A 17972-nucleotide genomic window follows, 5' to 3' on the forward strand; every position below is an offset into this window, starting at 1 on the left:
GACACTTGTTGATGGCCCAGTATTGAAATCTACAGTAAAATGCGGAATGGTTGCACTTCTGTCGTGTTGAACGATTCTCTTCAGTCGTCATTGGTCCTGTTCTTGAAAGATCTTTTTCCAGCCGCAGCGATGTCGGAAATTTGACGTTTTACCGGATTCCTGATATTCACAGTACACTCGTGAAATGGCCGTACGGAAAAATCCCCACTTCATCGCTACCTTGGAGATGCGTGGCCCATCGCTCGTGCGTCAACTATAAAAACAAGTTCAGACTCAAATCTTGATAACCTATCATTGTAGCAGTAGTAACCGATCTAACAACTGCACCAGACACTTGTCTTATATAGGCGTTGCCGACCGCAGCGCCGTATTTTGCCCGTTCACATATCTCTGCATTTGAATACGCATGCCTATACCAGTTTCTTTGGCGCTTCAGTGTACTTGGAAATGCAGATGATAGCATGTATGTTCTTTCGGACATGTCCAAAAGAACAGACACCATTTTAATCCTGCAGTCACTATGAATCAAGAGGAAAAAAAATTAAAGAAAGCTGTCAGTGATCATTGATTTATATCAATGTGACAAGTTGAAAATTTGTGCCCGAGCGGTATTCGAACGCTTGTCTCTTACTTACTAGGCACACATTTCTGATAGAACAGACACCACAAGTGGTATGTAATTAAGGCGATGACACCCAGTTATCCCTTCGGTGCAGATGCACAACAAGCTCGAACTTTTGCAGGAATCCGCGAGATACCGTGAGCAAATAGGCTAAGGAGCAGGGTCACTATATGAGTAGTGTGTGGTGTGTGGTATAAGTTGAAAATTTGAGGCTGACGGGAAGCGTGCTAGGGCTGTCCGTACAGTTGCGGTAACAATTACGTCCAGACGGAGTAGTGGTCAGCACATCTGCCTAGTTAGTAGGAGACCCATGTTCGAATCCCAGTCTGGTTGAAATTTTCAACTTGCCCCACTGATATAAATCTTTAATTCCTCTGTGTCTTGAATGATTAGCATTTCAGCCCAATCGCACAAAAAAGGCACAAGTAACGTTGTCTACATACTTCAAGGTGTTTTATTTAACTTGGGACAACTAAATGTCTCGGAAGTGACGTGTCGTACCAAAAAATGTTCTGGGTGAAAAGTTAATGATGATTTAATATTAGTAAGGGGACTGTGCTACAACCGAGCACCTCCTAACAACCTCTCCTGCATGGGCGGTGTCAATTGTTAGTTTCAAATGGGAACACACTATTTTTATTGCAGTTTCGGGTTGTATGCTCAAAAATACGTACGATTTTCTCAAACCATTGTTTTCTATTAGTGGTAGAAGGCGCTGTAATCAACAAATATCAAGTGTGCCTGTTTTTACCATTAAGAATAGACATATTTGCGTCTACATATGCCGGCCGTGTTGGTCGAGCGGTTCTAGGCGCTTCAGTCCGGAACCGCGCGACTGCTACGGTTGCAGGTTCGAATCCTGCCTCGGGAATTGATGTGTGTGATGTCCTTAGGTTAGTTAGGTTCAAAAAAATGGCTCTGAGCACTATGGGACTCAACTTCTAAGGTAATTAGTCCCCTAGAACTTAGAACTAGTTAAACCTAACTAACCTAAGGACATCACACACATCCATGCCCGAGCCAGGATTCGAACCTGCGACTGTAGCGGTCTCGCGGTTCCAGACTGCAGCGCCTAGACCCGCACGGCCACTTCGGCCGGCGGTTAGTTAGGTTTAAGTAGTTCTAAGTTCTAGGGGACTGATGACCTCAGATGTTAAATCCCATAGTGCTCAGAGCAATTTGAACCATTTGCGTCTACATATCATTTACGATGTAAACGTAAATATTTTTGTTCTAACGGTTGATATTTATATTGGAAATGCACATTAGTGTTGCTACTTTGATTCTATGATACAATATGGTTCCTTGTTTCAATGTCTATGGATGTAATAGTTCTCTGTTCCCATCGGGATGCTTGATATCGTCGAGTCCGCTTGCCTCTCACCACTGGGGTACTTGATTTCGGTGACTATCCGTGGCAGGTGCGCCTTTCACTATCACTTCATGGTTATTTTACCTTATCACAATAGTTGTAGTTTGTATCCACCAGTAACCTCGTAGTGGCCAGCGCGAGAGTTATGGTGGTTGGATGGAAACACACACCGAAGTGTCACCCTAATAAAGAGGTCACCCAAATCAAGGGTTCTGATGGCTTGGGGACTCATCAAAAACAACCCCGTAGGAAATAGGAAAGTACGTTACCCTACAAGTAGCTTGTGCGCCAAAAATATCAACGTCTAGCCAGATTATTTGTAATGTACAATTACGTTTTAAACACTCAAGTAACGTTTGAACATCAGTAACAACCATTAGGACACAAAGATTTACATTAACATTGTAAATGAAATGTAGAATGAACAGTGTCGATTCTTAATTCCAACCACAGGAACATTAGATATTTGTTGATTACGGCACCATCTCCCACGAATGGGCAACAATGGCTTGACTAAACTACATATTTTTGGCGTAGAGTCAGAATTTCCATTAAAAATAGGTTTCTTTGATATGAAAACATAAAGTTGAAACCGTCCACGTGGTGGGGGTGGTTAGGAGGTGGCCACTTGTAGCACACACACAGACGTTCCCTTTACTAACATTAATGTTTCATCTGGAACATTTTTTTTCGTACCCTGTGTCGTTTTCGAGATATTTCGTTGTCTCCAGTAAAAAAAATAAAAAATAAAAAAACCCTATCCCGTACTGGGATACGTTTTCGATGGAGGTTCAAATGGTTCAAATGGCTCTGAGCACTATGGGACTCAACTGCTGAGGTCATTAGTCCCCTAGAACTTAGAACTAGTTAAACCTAACTAACCTAAGGACATCACAAACATCCATGCCCGAGGCAGGATTCGAACCTGCGACCGTAGCGGTCTTGCGGTTCCAGACTGCAGCGCCTTTAACCGCACGGCCACTTCGGCCGGCTTTCGATGGAGGCCATAGTTTTCGAATTATTCAAGAAAAAAGGAAAAAAGTGATCTTCAAACGCGTTTTTCTTGAATATCTCGAAAACTGTAGCCTTCAGCGAAAACGTATCTCAGTACAAAATTTAACTCCATTAAATTTCCCCACAAAATTGCCCTGTTCATTTTCTGCAGGACTAACAGTTTGCGCGTAGCGTTCGAGAGAATACGAATACCTTACGTGTGGTTTTTGAAGGCACTGTGTGCTGCATAAAACCCATAGGTAGGGACAGCTGAATCACCCTGTATATAAAGAAATGTTGTGCAGCCGGTTTCTCGTTCAAAAATCGCATATTGTTTGTGAAAAGACCATGTTACGCCTCAAACTTTCGTCATGACATGTAGGAATTAGGCAGTGATTGGACTGTGACCTATCACGACTGCAGTACATCTTTCCGTGATATTGCTGCTCGAGTTGGTTCTATGACTGTCAAGCGAATATGAAGGCGATGGGATTAAAGGGGCCACTCTGAAGGATGTACCGCGTTTCAACGTCCCCGCGTGACTTGCGCCCGAGAGGACGCACATATTGTTTACGCGGCCGAGCAAGATCATACAGCCACGTCAGGTAGCTTGAATCAGGATATGGAGTTCTTTGCAGCAAGACACCTATCCACACAGACAGTGTGACAACATCTGAAGCAACATGGACTCAATACACGGGTAATTGTTGCGGCTTCCCTTGCCGCGACTGCAGAGAGTGGTGCGTCCCAAAAACACTAGACGCAGGAATGGCACCATGTCGTCTTTTCAGTGGAGTCCCGATTCTGCGTGCAGCATCACAATAGATTATCCATGGGCGGAAGCAGCGAACAGAACGAGAGTACCGAGACTGCATTCATCATCGTAATATGGGCGCAGAACCTGGAGTGATGGTACGGAGTGCTACTGGGTATATAAGATCACCTCTCGTACGCAGAGCCGGTACTAGTGACTTCAGGCGTTACATTTCTGGCGTATTAAGGCCGTTGGTTGTGTTCTATCTTCGAGGTGTTTGTGACATTGCCTTACAGAGAGTGTTCGACTGTTGCCATGGCGTGTACGTTGTCCATATCTTTCATTCACCGACAACATCTGGTCATCGGTTGTCCAGCACTGGCATTCCATCATTCGCCAGACGCTACGATTCATAAATCCCGGCATTATGTTGTAACATGGATGGATTGTTGAGCCCGTATCTGTCATCTAAGCTCAGTTCGACTCAGTGTGCAGCTGGGTTAGAGAGCTGTAGCTATGAGAGGTGGCACCTCTGTGTACTAAATTTAACACCATGTGTGCCCTAAACAACCAACAGATTTAATGAGTTTAATAGTGTGTTTATATATTGAAAGACCCGCCTCAGTTCAATATACTACTCTATCACAGTTGTTGACGGGGCTGCAATATGCTAAAAATTCTTAATCGTGTATTCTTTTTTTTACACTGTAAACTTAGAATAAGTAATATTTAGTTGTTTGTGTCTTTCCTAGTGTGGCATCTTTATTGGCCAGCAGCGTACGTAGCCACATTATATCAGGGGCGCAAACCTATGGTACCAGCACTTTTCCTCTAAAAGGACATAAGATACTATTGGTGAAATTTGTATCTCTAAGGACGAATTAAGTGATGGTCCTCGCATTACCAGGAATCGGCTGGAAATGGAAGGAATGTAAATGGGTAGCTATTCCACAGCTATTGCTGTTGAATAGAGAAAACTAAACATTTTAGATGACATCGTTAAAGTTTCCGGTCGCTGCCGAGTTGAACCACACTTGTGCAGAGAAATTTTGTAGTAAGTCTAATATGTAAGGTGGGGCTAAATGAATAATTTCAAATTTTTGAGTCCCAAAGGGGCAGTAAATATTTTATTTCACTTGTTAAATTGTAATGGTCAATGGAACATAATTATAGCTTTTGTATGATAAATGCAAATTTCTTGAAGATCTACTTTTCTTCATTGTAAATAGCAAAATTCAAAATGTTGAAACAATGGAAAATTTTAAAATTTGTGGGGCTATTTGAATTGTAAATGAGGTTACGTGAATCATTGTAAATTGTCATACAGTTACATACAGCATGGAAGATTACACTTTTTAACTGTTCCAGTAGTTGATGCATGTATCTCACACAGCGGAATCGGCTACCGGCTACGACCAGCAGCCTACACACAAATTCAGAGAAACCACTCCTTGCACTTATCACAGGTGATCCATTTATCCATTCCCCTTTCTTCACAGATCTAGGTTCGTAATAACTGATGCCGCAGAAACCAGAAGGTAAGTTTTATTCTCCCGACTCAGCTGAAGGTGATGATGAAGATGAATCCTCTTCCGGATATCAAGGTTTCTCTTTGAAATCGAGCGCATTTCTGCAACCCTTGACCTTCTTGCTTTGAGAGTTTTTTAAATGCAATTTTCTCTTCTCTCTTGTAAGACTGCGATGAACTGGTGAGGACAAATAACAACATGAATTTTCTCCCGTCTCGCACGTGTGGTACTGGGTGGTTTTCGTTGGGGTGGCAAAACAGAAGAAAATGATGATAATGACGCTCAGCTCTGACATTCCGGATTTCTTGGAGAGGATGAGGAGATGAGGGGCCTGGTTAACTTCTGATTCAGTGGTAACAGAGCGACACTCATCATTCAGGAATGTGGACGAAGGAAGGAATTTATGTGATGGTATTTTGTTGGGATTGAAGGGGAAATTGCCCGTGCACCCAGATTCCTTTACAGCATTTCCTGCATTACCTGCACATCTCGATCAGGCGTCGAAAGGTTTACCAAAAGCAGATTTTATAATGGAAGCTGAGTGATTATTATGTATAATTAGGCTACGTAAATACTTTAAGAGAGAAGAAAGAGTAAATATTATATTCCTATTGAGAAAGCCCACGAAGTCTAATTTATATACCCCCATTCCGTTATTATTTTTAAATGCAAGCACTTGGTCAAATTTAAAACAGATGTCGTTGCATGGCAAAGTGTTACAAGCAATACTGTCTTACCTCTTATATTTCATTCTGGATGATTGTTGTCTCGATTAAATATATTCGAAAAAAGCTTCTTGTCACTTGTGCACGACTTGTCTAGCAACGACCCTGTAATATAATATCGTCCGAGACGCGCACACAGGCTGAGCAGTACACAAAATTCCATTTTTCTATCTACATAACCCCATTATTCAGAAAGCACAACCATAGCCTACCAGATACGCACTAAGACGCTGAAGATCAGTACTTAGGGCAAGACTGGAAGTATAAGGGGCGTTCAGAAAGAAACGAGGCGGATATAACTAAACTAAAGCAAACTGGTGACAGGAGGCGTGGCGTGGCGTGTGTAACGAGACAACGAGGTGTGGTTCCGACCAGAGCGTGGAAGTTCACAGCCCGTCGCTAGAGGGCACGCGTGCACGTCACGTGACTATACAGAGCTAGCAGCAGCATGTATCAATGGTCCAACTCTGCCAAACAGTGACATGGAGGCGTCAACAGAAGAGCAAAGAGGTGTTGTTCGTTTTCCGACTGCAGAAGGAGCAGGAGGAACGGACATTCATCCACGAATGTCACAAGTGTACGGCGAACACTGCATGTCCCGTGCAAGGGTCAAGGCGTGACACAAGCGCTGCAGGGAAGGATGGGTGTCGTTAGGCAATGATGCACGGTCTGGAGCACCACACTGCATTACTGATGACATCGTCCTGCTGGTGGATGCACTCATTACCCAGGACCGCCGCGTGGCAGTAAAAGCCATAGCCGCCGTGGTCGGATTGGGCGTAGGAAGTGTTCATACTATCATGAAGGAACGACTGCATATGCGCAAAGTGTGTGCCCAATGGGTGCTCCACAGTCTTAAGCCATACCAGGATGCATGTCAAATGACCAACTGTCTTGCTCATCTACAGCGCTATGCTCAGAAAGGGAATGCGTTCCTGGCACGAGTGGTGGCTGGAGATGAGTCATGGTGTCATCACTTGCAACCAGAATCAAAATGGCAAAGTCTCCAGTGGAAGCATCCAGGGTAACCACCACCAAAAAAAGCCAAGGCCATCCACACGAATGCAGGAAAGGTTATGGTGACGTTCTTCTTTGAGCAAGATAGCCCCCTTCTGATTCACTTCCTGCAGCACGGAACAACAGTGAATGCCCAGCGTTAACGCAAACCTTGACCACCCTTCGTCAAGCGATCAAATCAAAACGACCAGGCAATCTCACCCATGGGGTCATTCTGCTCCATGACAGTGTAAAGCCTCATACGGCCAACATAGTCACGGCACTCCTGCAGAAATTCAAATAGCAGGTTCTCAGCCACTCTACGTACAGTCCGGACCTCTCTCCCTGTGATTACGCCGTTTTTAGACCCCTTAAAAAGGCTCTGAGGGGCAAACGATTCACCTCGAATGACGACGTCCAACTGCACGTGTGGAACTGGTTAACATTGCAGCCCCGGGAATTTTATGAGGCAGCCATTCACAACCTTGTGTCACAGTGGGGCAAGTGTCTCAACAGCCAGGGCCAATACTTTTAACAGAAAGGTACTGGTTTGTGTAATTATGCCTTTGACTCATTTCTTTTTGAACGCCCCTTATATTTGGGCATCTGTCATGGTAAACTGAAGACATCAAAATACCTACTTCTTTCATTAACTGTCGTCGTATTCGTCAGAGTCAGGAAGATTTTTTGATGAAGATACTGCATCAGTGCCCATAATGAGTTATCAGTATGTGAATGCCATTTAGAATCCACGGGTTCGGTTCCGGGTACCGTTCGTGATTTCTCCTTGATGGGAGGACCAAAACGAGGTGCACTTAGTCCCATGATACCAGCTGAGGAGCAACATGAGAGAAGTAGCTGTTCCAAGGTCTGGGAGGCTGACAACAGCAAGGAGAGCGTTATGCCGACCGTACGGCCTCCATACTTCATCTGAATGACGCCACTGGTAGAGGATGGCTAAGCCGTGTATGGGCGCTCAATGTTCCGTCAGTTCAGGAATGCAAGGTTGGTGCATATGTTACCATCTGATCAATGTAATAAAAACCTCCAAACAAAAAGTGCACAATTGTGCGAGCTCAGTTCTGCGACATTAGTTATGAACTATCTATTCGAAATTCTCAAGCTGACTTAATTTCTTCCGATCAGAAGCAGTTTTCCGCCAATGTGAACTTAGTCCATTAAAGTTTGGGTAAAACTCAATTTAACCGACAAAGTCGTCGAGGAAACGGTATGGTGCGATGTGTCTAGGATACTCTGCATATCAAGAACTTAGTCGGTCCGGGCTGTATAATGGAAAAACTTTCAGTCTGTCTTTAATCTAGCCTTTACCCATCAATGATGTTAAGTTTCGACAGGGACGACTCGTGGTTCGGATTCCACATTAAACTGCAGCTCTCCTTTTCCCGGAAGGATTAGTGGGGTAGGTTAGGGATACGCAAACCGCCCTAGAGCCGTCCTATTAAAACACTTGCAACAGGCCGTTCAACCACGCGAAATCATCATCATCATCATCAAAACAACAACACTTTATACATCGCCAATTAGTCTGTAGCCATTCCATACAACAATTACATTCGAGTTATTTGGTGTTTCACTGTTGGTTATGCTCAACGTTCTTGTGTGTTGGTCTATTGCTGTCTTAATCATGTAGCTGTTGGTGGTCGACTCCTAAAAATGTAACTCGCACTGCTGCACGTTAAGTACCCAATTAAAGCATTGTAAAATAGAACAGCGACTTACATAAAAATACCAAGAGAAAATTTCTCCCTCGTAGTGAGAAGTTTTTCATTTTTTAGAAAAAATACCTTTATTCAATGTGTCGCATTTCATCAGATCAGTGCGCATTGTCTACCATTACTCCAGTGACTAGAGACCGAGCAAGGTGGCCTTGTGGTTAGTACACTGGATTCGCATTCGGAAGGAAGACAGTTCAAATCCATGTTCGAGCTTCCTGATATAGGTTTTTCCTGATTCCTCTAAATTACTCCAGGCAAATTCCGTAATGGCCCCTATGAAGGACCACAACCGATTTCCTTCCCCACCTATGAAACAATCCGCTTCTAATGACCACGTTGTAGACAGGTTGTCTTCATCTACATCTACATAATACTCCGAAGCCACCTAATGGTGTGTGGCGGAGGATACTTTCGGTACCACGGTACCACTATCTGTCCCTTCAACCCTGTTCCACTCGCGAATAGTGCATGGGAAGAATGCTTGTCGGTGAACCTCTGTATTGGCTCTAATTTCTCGAATTTTCTCCTCGTAGTCAATACACGAGATGTATGTGGGGACAAGTAATATATTTTCCGATTCCTCCTTAAAATTGCTGTCCCGAAATTTCAATAGTAAATCCCTCCGTGATGCACAACGCCTCTCTTGTAAAGTCTGCCAGTGGAATTTTTCAGCGTCTCCGTAACGCTCTCTCGCCAGCTAAACGATCCCGTGACACAACGCATCGCTCTTCCTTGGATCTCCTCTATCAGTCCTACCTGACAGCGATCCCAGATAGATGAACAATACTCAAGAACTGGGCAAACAAGCGCGTTATAAGCCACTTCTTTCGGGATAGTTCATATGATTTAAGTAAACTGCAGGAGCATCCAAAGAAAGGTCTCAGAATTAGTATCGCTTACTGAATGTTATAATGCACCGATAGAAGTGGTAACAGAAAGCTGGTTGAAACCAGTTCAAAAATGGTTCAAATGGCTCTGAACACTATGGGACTTCACAGCTGAGGTCATCAGTCCCCTAGAACTTAGAAATACTTAACCCTGACTAACCTACGGACATCACACACATCTACGCCCGAGGCAGGATTCGAACCTGCGACCGTAACGGACGTGCGCTTCCAGACTGAAGCGCCTAGAACCGCTCGGCCACCACGGCCGGCGGTTGAAACCAGTCCTTCCAGTGACTAGATCCCGTCTCTCGAGTGCAATCCTGGAAGCAGTCTCTTTCTACGAGTTACATAGTCTCTTTGAGGATGTCGAATCTGCCGAATGGATGGTTCTTAGAAGATTTGCACTTATGAATGCTTAGTTTTCTCATTTGTGGATAGGCTCATTTTCTTTACCAAAGATGACGTCTGCAATTGAGATGAGTCTCTCGTTTTTTAACAATATTTTGAGAAGGCTTGCAAATTGATTGCTAGTTACATTTTTCTCAGTGTAAAGTGACCAATGAGAATAATACCTTCTGCATTCCAGAAGATCTATGCTTAACTCTCCCGACAGATGAAATCGACTTCATATTTTTGGGTGCAACTTGCAACGACTGCTTGGGTTGATGTTCACTTCAGGCGTGAAATGGTCTAACCATGTCTGATCTAAAGTAGCAAATCAGCACACAGAATGGTCCAGACATTACCGTGAAACTCATTTTGGCGTTTACTTTCGACCACCGTTCAATAAATGCGACATCCACTATATACAAAGCTTTTCCATAGCTAATTGAAATTTTACCATATTCTTCCTTCTGATATGCCTGTGGCCTCAGTTAATTCATACAGTCTTACTTGCCTATCGTCCAGTACCACATTGTATATATTCATGGTGGTTTCTTGTATGATTGCAATTTTGGGAAATCTTTTAGAGGAATCGTCTTCAAGAGCTGCACGGATGCATTTGAAGTTAGCAGATCATTTCACGCATGTTGAAAACAAAAGAGCAGATTCCTTACGAACCTCAAACTATTTTGGATGAATTTATGAACTAAACATCCAAGCCACGACTACTTCAAAATACCTTATAAACAAAACTATCCCGCAGAAACAGACGACACGTTACAGCACAACAAGCGGGGGAAAAAAAAGAATCTGGGACGTTAACGTCATGGCTATGTTACCTCTATAAATTTTCTCCTTGCTCTAGGATATGGGGCTTAATATTATGTACTGCCAGAAATAATTGTTCCTGTGTTACCGCAATAAGTAAACCTCTTGATTCTAATGTATATGTATAGATGTATTTTTAAGACATCATTAGAGATGATGTAGAGACGTGGTTCATCTTGATAAGTGTTAGAAGTTTCAGAATGATCTGCAGAAAATCCTTGCACAATGCTGCACCTGGAATCTGACATTTAACATAACCAAGTGCCATGGAAAATTGATAAGAATACATAAAACTAGTATGTTATTAGAGTATAAGATCAGTGTGTCTATTGAACGTAGCGATATCAGATGTCAGATGTGTAATGATGTTACGCATAAACAGAAGACACGGAATTTATAATGATTTTATATGTGTTTTTGGAAAGCGGATAGGCGTAAATACTGATGTTTACAGTAACCCAAGGTCTATGTTAGTTATGAAGGTGGCAGTGTGGCTGAGAGTTGAAGAAGCCAACGAATGTAAATATGAAATCTTCGTCAAATTTTAGGCCATGATAATAGCTATAATTCGTGTTTATGGATACACAGTATTGTATTCGATGCGTGCATTATGTCCACCATTCTGATGATGTCATGGACCAAGCCAAATGTGTGGTATAGATAGGTTCAATATTTCCGCTAGTTAGGCAATAGTGCAAGCCATGCGTGAGTTCCTGTCACCTATCTGGAGTTCTAGCCAATCAGACTGAAAAACTGTGGTGGACATTTGAAAGTTATACCCTTCTCTGCAAATTCGCAGGAAAGATTGTAGAAGAGAGGTGGTATCCATTGGATGAAGACCTACCATTATTGCAAGGAACACCCATAACAACCATACATATTACAAAAATGTGTGTGTGTGTCTTCCACACATTCTCCTAAACCACTGAGCCGACTTCAACTTGGTACACATATCCTTTACTGCCAGGCAACAGTTGTTGAGGAGGTAAGAACCACCTTCCTATCATAGTTCAGGAGATATGACGTCATAACCAATAAGGTGCGTGAAAAACTGCCCCATCATGCTTGAAGTTTAAATTTATTACTTCTGTGATATTAACTCTATTTGCAACGAATTTTGCACACTGTGTCCACACAAGCCGCCGAATGTACTTACACAAATACATCATTGTAAGACACACAGTTCAAGAGAAATGACGTCATAAACACTGAGATACGTGAAAAAATGCCGCATCATGCACGAAGTTTTAATACATTAATACTTTACTACTAAGACACTCCTACAGTCGAGTTAACTTTAGGAAATTCCTAACACCTGGCAGCGCTTTCAACTGCAAAGCGCAAACGGCTGTAGGCGAAAACAATAACCATCTACAGAGCTATGAAGAGGCGTTCCCACAAAGATGTTTACAAAATCGGGTTGTACACACGCGAAGCCCAGCGAACAGAATCTGTTTCACGAACATATGGAAATGAAATACACTGCAAACACAGTTTGTGCTTTGTTTTCGTTTCTAATAGAAAACTGGCGAAACTAATACCCGGACAGTGCGGGGATTGTTAGCCAGATAGTTAATAAAGGGAGATGTCCCTTCCAATTGGAAGAGGAGAATCTTACCCTCACATAAAATTTACACTGATAAGGAGCAGAGAGAAGGAGAGGAATAAATATTACTTCTGTCAGGTACCCTCATCTGAACACGGTACGATGGATTGCAGAGTGTGATTACAGATTCAGTTATGAATGAAAATAGTTATACGTTCAGTACTGGAGAACTTTTTAATTGGAATTCGGCAACTGTACCATACAGCAACTAGTTATAGAGATATCCCAGTGTTTGTTTGGAACGACATATTACGCATTGGTCTAAAATCTGCCGATATATTTTGCCATTACGGCTACAATCACGACATATTGGTCTGAATCGTGAAGGTATAGATGATACCCATTTATAATTCACACCAGTGCCGAGGCAGGACTCAGACCCGCGACCCGCGCTTTTTTAACAGGGACGCTACCCAGAGACAATGTAGGGTTATAGCAGTGATAATTTCGTCCCTGGAACCGTTCTAGTCAATCGTTCGGTGCCAGTTGAGTGTTTTACCTTTTGTGAGAAACATATCAACACATGTTGCGGCAAGACCCAGACGAGTACTTTAAAATCGACGGACCAGCGCAGAACAGGTAACTTCGTGCAAATTGCATCGGTAGTGGCTTTCGGTAACGATGCTTTTACATGGCTCGCACATCTCATACTCTATATACTCGAAGCCGCTCGTATCAAATCTAACATGATATATTTGAAACCCTTGCAGATACTTATGGAGACTATTGCCACGCTTCCTGGCTACTAAATCCCGTTGGTGGACAAGAAACTGGATCCACAGACGCATTTCTTTTGCGGGAATTGTAAGTTCTACAGCGAGATGGCTGAAGCACGAGGCGTTACCTTTTCGCCCCTGTTGAGGTACTCCCACATGGGGATGGCGGAGCCGGCGACGGCGGCGGCGAGCGCGAGCAGCGGCAGCAGCGACGGGGAACGCATGGCTTGGCGTCTGGGCCGGGACTGAGCCCGCACATGTAGGTCTCGCGGCTTTCACAAGCCGCCACCGCCGCCGCTGATGACGCAGCCTCGTGTCCACTGACCGACATTTCGAGATTCCCCGCTTAGTCGCCACCACGTGCGATGCGCCAATCCTCAGCCGCGCGACAATGACGTACGCTGCGCCGTGCCCCCCGTCTTCCCTCGTCCTTTCGAGTGTCACCTCTTGTGACCAGCGACTGCTTCACTGCAGTCTCCCCACGAGAGGATGGGCACACTATACACTGTAGTTGTCATCATCTTCGTCCACGGTAGGAGGTAAATGTCTTTCACTTACATGAAGGCGAGGTATAGAGGAACCCCTAACGCATTCGTTAAGGGCCAAGGAACAACTATCTATCGCTTGCGCCTTTGTCCCGCATTTTGCGCGGTGTGGGCGTGGTTAAATCAGATTTGGCATGTTAATGTGAAGGGGTGACCGGATGCCCGTCCTGCCGCCACTCCGTACCCCCCGGGACGGAATCAGAGTACCCTATCTGTCTACGTCTATTGTAAATCATGGAAAGGTGCGGAGGTGTTTCAGATGTCTGTGAGTCGTGTAACTGAGGCGGGACGTGGGGACCAGCCCGGTATTCACCTAGACGGGCGGATTCGATCCGGGGCCGGCGCGCCTACCCGAGTCCAGGTTCAAATGGTTCAAATGGCTCTGAGCACTATGCGACTTAACTTCTGAGGTCATCAGTCGCTTAGAACTTAGAACTAATTAAACCTAACTAAGCCGGCCGGTGTGGCCGTGCGGTTAAAGGCGCTTCAGTCTGGAACCGCGTGACCGCTACGATCGCAGGTTCGAATCCTGCCTCGGGCATGGATGTGTGTGATGTCCTTAGGTTAGTTAGGTTTACTTAGTTCTAAGTTCTAGGCGACTGATGACCTCAGAAGTTAAGTCGCATAGTGCTCAGAGCCATAGCCAAACCTAACTAACCTAAGGACGTCACACACATCCACGCCCAAGGCAGGATTCGAACCTGCGACCGTAGCGGTCGCTCGGCTCCAGACTGTAGCGCCTAGAACCGCACGGCCACTCCGGCCGGCAATCTCGGGGGGCAGACATCAGAAAAAGAAGACTGAAATTTTATTGGCGTATTCCACAGATTACCCGAGTCCAGGAAGCAGCGCATTAGCGCTCTCGGCTAGCCTGGCGGGTAAGGGCCAAGGAACAACGTAGTGCTCAATATTAGCAATAGGGAACGCATACCGTATGTTGTTATGCACAGTTCCTTTAATAAATACCGGGACTTAACTTTTGCACGAGAACCGAATGGTGCTATTACAAATATGGAACTATTTATATTGAAGTTACCTGCACTGACACTTTTTTAGCGATTGGCAACAAGTTATTTCGTGCGCACGAAGTTTACGACAGCGCGTGTTTGTCATTTTTTTCGAGACCAAATAGCGTTCTTCAGTCAGTTTTTGGTCACTAGAGGGATAACAGCCCTAGAACTTCCTCCATATTTTCTTGCTTCTCTCCTAAATTCAGATATACCCGGAAGGGCAAGCGTTTTGAGGACGTTATCGATTCATCGGAATGTTTCCGCCTGCTTAGCTGAGTGACACCGGCACAGTAGCTAAGCGCCTTCGGTCAGAGGGTTAACGGCCATCTGTGATAAAAACCTGAGTGAACGGATCAACGCTGAATTTGAATGGATGTCATGGGACGTCCGCCCTGAACAAACGCAACGAACAAGAACGACCAAAATGAGATAAAAGTAGTAACGTGCTTGCCTATCATGCAGCAGCTCCGAGTTCGATTCCCGGCCTGGCTGGAGAATTTCTTCGCCCGTGGACCGGGTGTTGTGTTGTCCTCATCATCACCGGTATGAAAGTCGTCCAATGTGGAGTCACCTGAAATGAGGCTTGCACCCGGGGGCTGACCTTTCCTGGACAGGGCCTGCCGGCCAACAATGCCACACGATAATTCCATTTCATCGGAATGTCGCGGCGATTCTGAAAAGCATGCAGTCGAATCTTCTACCAAGATGTTCGAGAGCCGCTAAAGGCGGTGCGGAGAACTGTGGGAATTAATGTATATTTAAAAGTATACGATAAAAGAAGAAGTCAACATCATTTCGTGTTTTATTCTGAGATAGCCCAGGAAGTTACTGAAGCCTCTGTACAGATACTGACACTATATGCTCTACCTGGTGTCACGTAATATTTTGAAGCAACTAATATATCTGGATCTGCTGGCTGGAAGTTCCCCTAGGGATTCAGCTGCCTAAGGTCGAAAGTTCTTCCTTACATGCATCACTTCGACACATATCTTTGTGCGCAGAATTTCTTAAGTGTAATTGTTTTCGAGAATATCGTGCTGAGTGCATGTAGAGTTTAACGTCGACTTTTCCTTCTTGATGCGGTCGGAGAGAGAAAGAAGAGGGTGAAACCGCCAGTGAGACGTAGCTCGAAGAGCCAGAAGCAGCTCTCCGCAGGCCCAGGACTGCAAAAAAATGGTTCAAATGGCTCTGAGCACTATAGGACTTAACATCTTAGGTCATCAGTCCCCTAGAACTTAGAACTACTTAAACTTAACTAACCTAAGGACATCACAAACATCCATGCCCGAGGCAGGATTCGAACCTGCGACCGTAGCAGTCCCGCGGTTCCGGACTGTAGCGCCTAGAACCGCACGGCCACCGCGGCCGGCCCAGGCCTGCACCACAGTGACTTACTCGCATGGTCCTGTTGGAGGTGGAATGACCTAGCCTTCCTCCTATCTTTGGACTGACTTACCCAGCCAGTATTAGGGAGATATACAGCTGAATGCAGACTAAAGCGCACAGAGCAAAATACCATTATTCCCGTCACTGCCACTAGGGAAATCAGTTGCATAAAGAATTCTGGGACCGACTCAGACCTTGTGGATTTTAATTTGACGTTTACAGTTACCAACTGAGCCACATGTATGGAGAGGGAGACCACCTTAACTCCTCCAGATGGATCACAATCACAAGCGCCACTTGTCACTCAACAGATATGTTTGGGACTGAAGGCGGAACAGAAGACATCGTCCGATAATCACACATTGTGCGCCACGGCTTTCTCTCTACTTGTCATCCAAATACTGTTGATGAACGTTTCTTCCCCTAGAGTATTCTGTAATCGGTAGATGATGCACTTGCATGCGTTAGCGTTTGCAATTAATGGAAATCGAAACAATATGAATTTCGTTACATGATGAACTATAAACGAGGAAAAGTAATTCGAGCAACAAATACAAAATTGTTTTTCCATATTCATATGTCAATGATCTGGTAATGCAACAGAATTTCATAAAACCGAGAAATGTGAAAGACACGTTTGTTTGTTCTTGTGCACGTCGATACGCCACCAGGAAGGAGAGGCGAAATTGCACCCTTGCCCACATTGTAAACAGCATTCTTCCGCGAGACATTAACCCGTCTGAAATGATAATTAAATCAAGACACTAAGCTGTCGACAGGCGTTGATATACATCAACGGGGACAGTTGAAAATGTGTGCTCCGACCAGGACTCGAACCCGGGATCTCCTGCTTACAGGGCAGACGCTCTATCCATCTGAGCCACCGAGGGCACAGAAGATAGTGAAACTGCAGGGATTTATCCCCTGCACGCTCCCCGTGAGACCCACATTTCCAACTTAACGTCCACACACTACATTCCTAGTGCCCCTGCCCATTACATTCATTACTCGCGGCAGATAATTTTACCGAGTCCCGTCAGAGCTCGGGCAATGCGTGTGCATCCAGCACAGAAGAAGAAGGTCAATGGCCGGTTAGCCTTAACTATATGAAGATGGTATCTCTTCTTTCGGACATGTCCGGAGGAACAGATACCATTTTCATATTGACCCGTCTTTCCGTTCACAGCTTCAATTACGTGACACGAGACTGTATACTGCATCACCGTCGGTAGTGGACCACAAGTTCTTCTACGATAATTCGTACTCTTCTGTAAGACAATTTTTTTCTCGTATATTCCGAGGGCCGATTTGGTACACATCATTCATTCGGGTGAGTCGTGTGATACACCTGCGAGAGAAGAGCATTTTCAGACCTTGTAGTTCTTCGGAGTCTTTTAAAATGATCAGTCTTCTTTATTTTGTGAGCTATAAGTCCAGGAGGGGACAAGTAACGACGCTACTTGACTTCTTGTTCATAGCAGCATGAAATCTTCGACATATTTTTCCCCATTTTTGACTAACCTTTTGTAGTCATTCGATATAGTACAAAATTGAGAGGAAACAGAAAAAAGAAGAGAGCAGTGAGCAGTAGCAGAAATGATAACACCGAGAAACTTAACAGCATAACTGGTGATCATGAAGTACATGAAGTTAAGGGATTCTGCTACCTATACATCAAAAGAACCCATGACGGACGAAGTGAAAAGGACATAAAAGGCGGACTAGCCCTGGCTAGAAGGGCATTTCTAGCCGAGAGAAGTCTACTAGTATCAAACATAGGTCTTAATTTTGGGAAGAAATTTCTAAGAATATACGTTTGGAGCACAGCATTGTCTGGCTGAGACATGGACTGTGGGAAAACCGAAACAGGAAAGATTATAAGC

General features: G+C 44.4%; 1 protein-coding gene and 1 non-coding gene across 2 annotated transcripts in view; both read right to left on the bottom strand.

Annotated features, from left to right (window-relative positions):
• The window catches only part of LOC124555755 (rhythmically expressed gene 5 protein), a 177972-nt gene extending 164592 nt beyond the window's left edge, over nucleotides 1–13380 (bottom strand). The window contains exon 1 of the mRNA XM_047129778.1: nucleotides 13277–13380. Coding sequence (XP_046985734.1) covers nucleotides 13277–13372 — 96 coding nt within the window. The 5' untranslated portion in view covers nucleotides 13373–13380. The remainder of the gene's footprint in view (nucleotides 1–13276) is intronic.
• Nucleotides 13381–16905: 3525 nt separating this feature from the next.
• Trnat-ugu lies at nucleotides 16906–16980 on the bottom strand. Its single transcript has one exon. It is a non-coding gene; the product is annotated as a tRNA-Thr (tRNA).
• Nucleotides 16981–17972: the final 992 nt, after the last annotated feature.

Source organism: Schistocerca americana, chromosome X, assembly GCF_021461395.2.
Source record: "Schistocerca americana isolate TAMUIC-IGC-003095 chromosome X, iqSchAmer2.1, whole genome shotgun sequence".
NCBI lineage: Eukaryota > Metazoa > Arthropoda > Insecta > Orthoptera > Acrididae > Schistocerca > Schistocerca americana.